General features: G+C 54.8%; 1 protein-coding gene across 1 annotated transcript; it reads left to right on the top strand.

Moving 5' to 3' along the window:
* The first annotated feature begins 3,190 nt into the window (after positions 1–3,190).
* Dnajb8 (DnaJ heat shock protein family (Hsp40) member B8) lies at positions 3,191–3,883 on the top strand. The gene has a single exon (XM_075982012.1). The coding sequence runs from the start codon at positions 3,191–3,193 to the stop codon at positions 3,881–3,883; it is 693 nt and encodes a 230-aa protein (XP_075838127.1).
* The last annotated feature ends 669 nt before the right edge of the window (positions 3,884–4,552 follow it).

The raw sequence follows: 4,552 nt of genomic DNA, 5'->3' as shown, positions 1-4,552 counted from the left end.
GTGCTTGGCTGGGACAAGAGGGGATGGCAGGATTTCAGGACACATCATCACCCCGAATCCCTTGAATTCAACACTGTAAGCACACCACGGCCCTGATGACATCATTATAAGAGCCTCCAAAACACCAACAACCTACCTGGGTATCAGCATCACCATTAACACTTGTCATGCCTGCCTTCTCAGTTACAGTGGGCATCAGTGACACCCTTTGATGCTGTCATGCCACCACTGTCTCTTCCTCCATCAGTGTCACTGTTGCTATGACTACCCTCTGACATCATCGCCATCTCCATCTCATCACCATCACTGCCTTCCCCATGTTCGCCACCTTCACCAATCACCACTGCACTGCCTCCACCATTTCAGCCGAGATTCACCACCATCACCTCCTCCATCACCATCACCTCCTCCATCACCATCACCTCCATCGTCACCGTGATCAGCACCATTACTTTCTCCATCACCCCCACTGCTACCACCTCCATCACCATCACCTCCTCCACCACCATCACCTCCTCCATTACCATCACCTCCTCCATCGTCACCGTGATCAGCACCATTACTTTCTCCATCACCCCCACTGCTACCACCTCCATCACCATCACCTCCTCCACCACCATCACCTCCTCCATCACCATCACCTCCTCCATCATCACCGTAATCAGCACCATTACTTTCTCCATCACCACCACTGCTACCACCTCCATCACCATCACTATTGTCACATTTCCCATCTCCACCATCGTCACTGCCGTTGCCATGGCCACCACAAGCATCACCACCTCCGTGATCCTCTTCACCTCCACCTCTACGATCATGACCACCACTCCCTCCTCCTCACACCATTGCTATCCTTTACCGCCACCTTCATCATCACCTTCGTCACCACCTCCTCCATCACCACGACACCACCTCTGACATCACTTCCTCCTTACTGTCACCCGTCATCCTGTGCCACCGAGAGCTCGGTATTGGGTCTCTTCCTCCTCCTCTTTCCCCAGCATTGCCTTGGACTTGCATAGTCATCCAGGAGGAGGGTCTTTCCCACCCAGCAGACACCAGCCTTCACCAGGAGGTGGGTGAGGCCTGCCATCACACGCCAACAGAGGATTGCAGCAACTCCTGGTGCCTGGCACCCCGGGCCCTCTGCCACACACTTGGCAAAATTAGGTCAGAACAGCGTCTCTTCAGGGGCCCCACAGAGGAGCCCCAGCAGCCCCGACAGGGTGGGCAGGTAAGGAAAGCGCCTGTTGAGTGTGACGCTGCACCTTAGCAAGCTGAGCCACACACACACACACACACACACACACACACACACACACACGGCTCCACTCCTTGTCACCTTCATAGGAGGGTCACAGTCACCACCACCATCCTCTGCCACTGTTAGCGGCTCCATCACTACCTCCCGCGCCTCCCATCATCTCCATCACCACCATGGCTATTCCCATCACTACCACGTTGGAGGGGTGCGGCTGCCTTTGCCTGAAGCCACCAGCAGCAGCCTGGGGCAGTGAGTGAGGACTGGTGAGGGGCATGGAGCCCGTCCTGCTCTTACAAAGATGAATGTGCGCAATGGTGACCGTTACCTCAAGTGTCTCCAGAATCTGCTGTCCTTCCTGGCCTGTTGGTCTCAAGAGAACTGCTAGGTCCCCCGCAAGGTGTCAGGAACTGAGAGCCCAGGAGCCCTGGAAGATGAAAGAATGAGTCAGGATAATGGAGACGAAGGTTTGAAAGTGCAGAGGAAGAAGGGAGGAGGAGGAGGGAGGAAGGAGGCGGAGGGAGAATGCCATCATAGGGGTCTTGGAAGCCCAGTTTCTTATTGACACTCTGAGTTGAGTCTGCCGCTTTCGTCTGCTGCACAGGATGAGGATGGGAACAAGGAGAAGTCAATGCTGCTACTGCAAACAGGATCTGGTAGCGGAGCACAAGCTGAGGACCACAAACCTGGAGACTTTCCAGGCTGCTGTGACCCCCGAGACCTTTTCTCCGTTAGCATCCTGCTGTGCACCTCGGTCTGTCCCCTCCTTAGCACCACCTACTCCAAAGATGTTTTCCAGGTCTAAGATGAGCTTGCCTCTACATTTTTCTTCCATGTATGGACTACATTTGGTTTCCAGGGATCAGAGGTGGCTTGTTGTTGGGGGCTCCTGCCCTGTCTTCCTTTACCTGTACTTTGTATTAATCACCTTTTTATTTTCTTGTTTTTTTTTTTTGAGACAGGGTTTCTCTGTAGCTTTGGAGCCTGTCTGGAACTCGCTCTGTAGATCAGGCTGGGCTCGAACTTACAGAGATCCACCTGTCTCTGCCTCCTAAGTGCTGGGATTAAAGGCATGTGCCATCACTGCCCAGCTATTAATCACCTTTTATACCTGAGTTAAACAGAATGGACCTTCTCCTTGCTGGCCACCATGGCCCAGATGGTCCTAGTTCCAGTTTCCTTCTCCCTCACAGGTTTGCTGTGTGACCCTGAGCTGTTGCGATGTCTCTGAGCCTCATACATTAAAGAAATCTTTGCTGATCGCGCACTATGGGCTGGATCTGTCCCAGTTGCTTACGAACATGCCTGTCTTCCTGATGTCTGTGAGAATCTAGAAATAACAGGCCACAAATATGATAGATGACCACTGCTATCTAACCCAAGGGGCTTGGGGCCTCTTCAGCCCTTCACAGCAACGCAGAGTCGGCTCAGAGGCCAGATCCCAGGAAGTCCTTGCTCCTCTCATTGACCACTGCTACCTAACTCTGGTGTCACTGACCCAGTCCCACAGCTGACCTTACCTTTCCTCGTTGGCTCCCAGGAATCCCAGTAAACCCCCTCTACATAGCCAAACTCACAGTCCAGGTCTTCCACAGAGATCAGCCTCCCCCATGGCCCTATGATGTGTAGAACTTGGCTGAGGGGGTGGGGGAACTTGCTACTCAGTGCTTATGTCACAAAGGGCCCTGGCCCCAGCTTGGAAGGGGTCACCTGGGCCTAGCCCAGAGCGACACTGTCCCTACCCCCCACCCCCACCCCTCTCAGTGGAGGCTCCACCTGTCCCTGAGAAGTGGGAGGATGGAAAGTTAAACTCTCGCCACCCAGAGCCAGCAGATTCCGGCAAGTCCCCCACCCAAGGGAGGACCCCAACCACTTGCCCCAGCCCTCCTCAGCCCTCGTCAATTCGATCCGGTCCCCTCCACCCTTGCCATGGCCAACTACTATGAGGTGTTAGGGGTAAAGTCCAGTGCCTCCCCTGAGGACATCAAGAAGGCATATCGGAAGCTGGCTCTGCGTTGGCACCCCGACAAGAACCCCAACAACAAGGAGGAGGCTGAGAAGAAGTTCAAGCAGGTGTCTGAGGCCTATGAGGTCTTGTCGGACTCTAAGAAGCGTTCTGTGTATGACCGGGCAGGCTGTGACAGCTGGAGGGCTGGTGGTGGTGGCAATGTCCCTCATGGCAGTCCCTTTGGGGCTGGCTATCGCTTCCGCAATCCGGAGGATATCTTCCGCGAGTTCTTTGGGGGAATGGACCCTTTCTCCTTTGATTTCTGGGACACCCCATTCAGTAACCGTGGCCGGCCCCATGGTTTTCGTGGGGCCTTCTCTTCGGGCTTCGGTGAGTTCCCGGCGTTCATGGAGGCCTTCTCGTCCTTTGATACCCTGGGCCGTGGTGGGGGCAGCCGTGCCACCTTCTCGTCCACTTCCATCGGTGGCTCCAGTTCAGGCAACTCAGGGTTCAAGTCAGTGATGTCATCCACGGAGATAGTGAATGGCCACAAGGTGACCACCAAGCGCATTGTTGAGAATGGCCAGGAACGTGTGGAGGTGGAAGAGGATGGAAAGCTCCGGTCAGTAACCGTCAATGGCAAGGAGAAGCTCATGCGGGTGGACAGCAAGTGAGAGCCACCCATCCTGTCCCTGGGCCAGTCACCATCGTAAGGGACCACAGTAGTCGCAAGCTAGTGGTTAATAAATGTTCCAAGTGAGCTCACACAGATACGTCTCCCATCCTCAGCAGTGGGGGTGTGTCGCTGTAGGCCCACGGTGTGGCTGCCCCAACTCCACAGACATACTCAGGAGCTGTGGCCCTCATGCCCAGCACCAGCTGATTCCCACAGCAAGCCCAGGACCAGGTCTTCAGGTGGTTAATCTCTGTCATCTGCCCATGTCACCCTCAGGTCCTACCTTCTCTGCCCTTTCCATGTTCCTTCTCCAGGATGACCGCCATCCTCAGGCTCTCCTGCCCAGCTCCCATGTTTTCTCACCCACTAATGGAATAGCAGCCATCCTTTCTTTCCTACACCGCTTTCAACCTTCCCACCTCTTCTCTTCTGATCATAAAGTCCTCTGCCTCGTCCCCATCATAGAGCCCTTGTGGTCTAACCTCAACTCCCTCCCCAGCCTCAGCACCACCATCATGACCCCCTGTGACCTCCCATCATGCTTCTCTCTGCATGATGCATCCAGGGCCTTTGAATGGGCAGCAGGTGAGATCCCTGTTCCTACCACGAGTATGCTCTTGTTTGGTGCCAGGAACCACTGGGTCGGCTGGGAGCAGCAACGTCACAA

Source organism: Microtus pennsylvanicus, chromosome 8 (genome assembly GCF_037038515.1).
Source record: "Microtus pennsylvanicus isolate mMicPen1 chromosome 8, mMicPen1.hap1, whole genome shotgun sequence".
Lineage (NCBI taxonomy): Eukaryota > Metazoa > Chordata > Mammalia > Rodentia > Cricetidae > Microtus > Microtus pennsylvanicus.
This window is presented reverse-complemented; position numbering and strand designations above follow the sequence as displayed.

What these genes read in the sequence shown, in the direction of transcription:
- Dnajb8 (XM_075982012.1), top strand. Translation starts at nt 3,191, where the DNA reads ATGGCCAACTACTATGAGGTGTTAGGGGTAAAGTCCAGTGCCTCCCCT.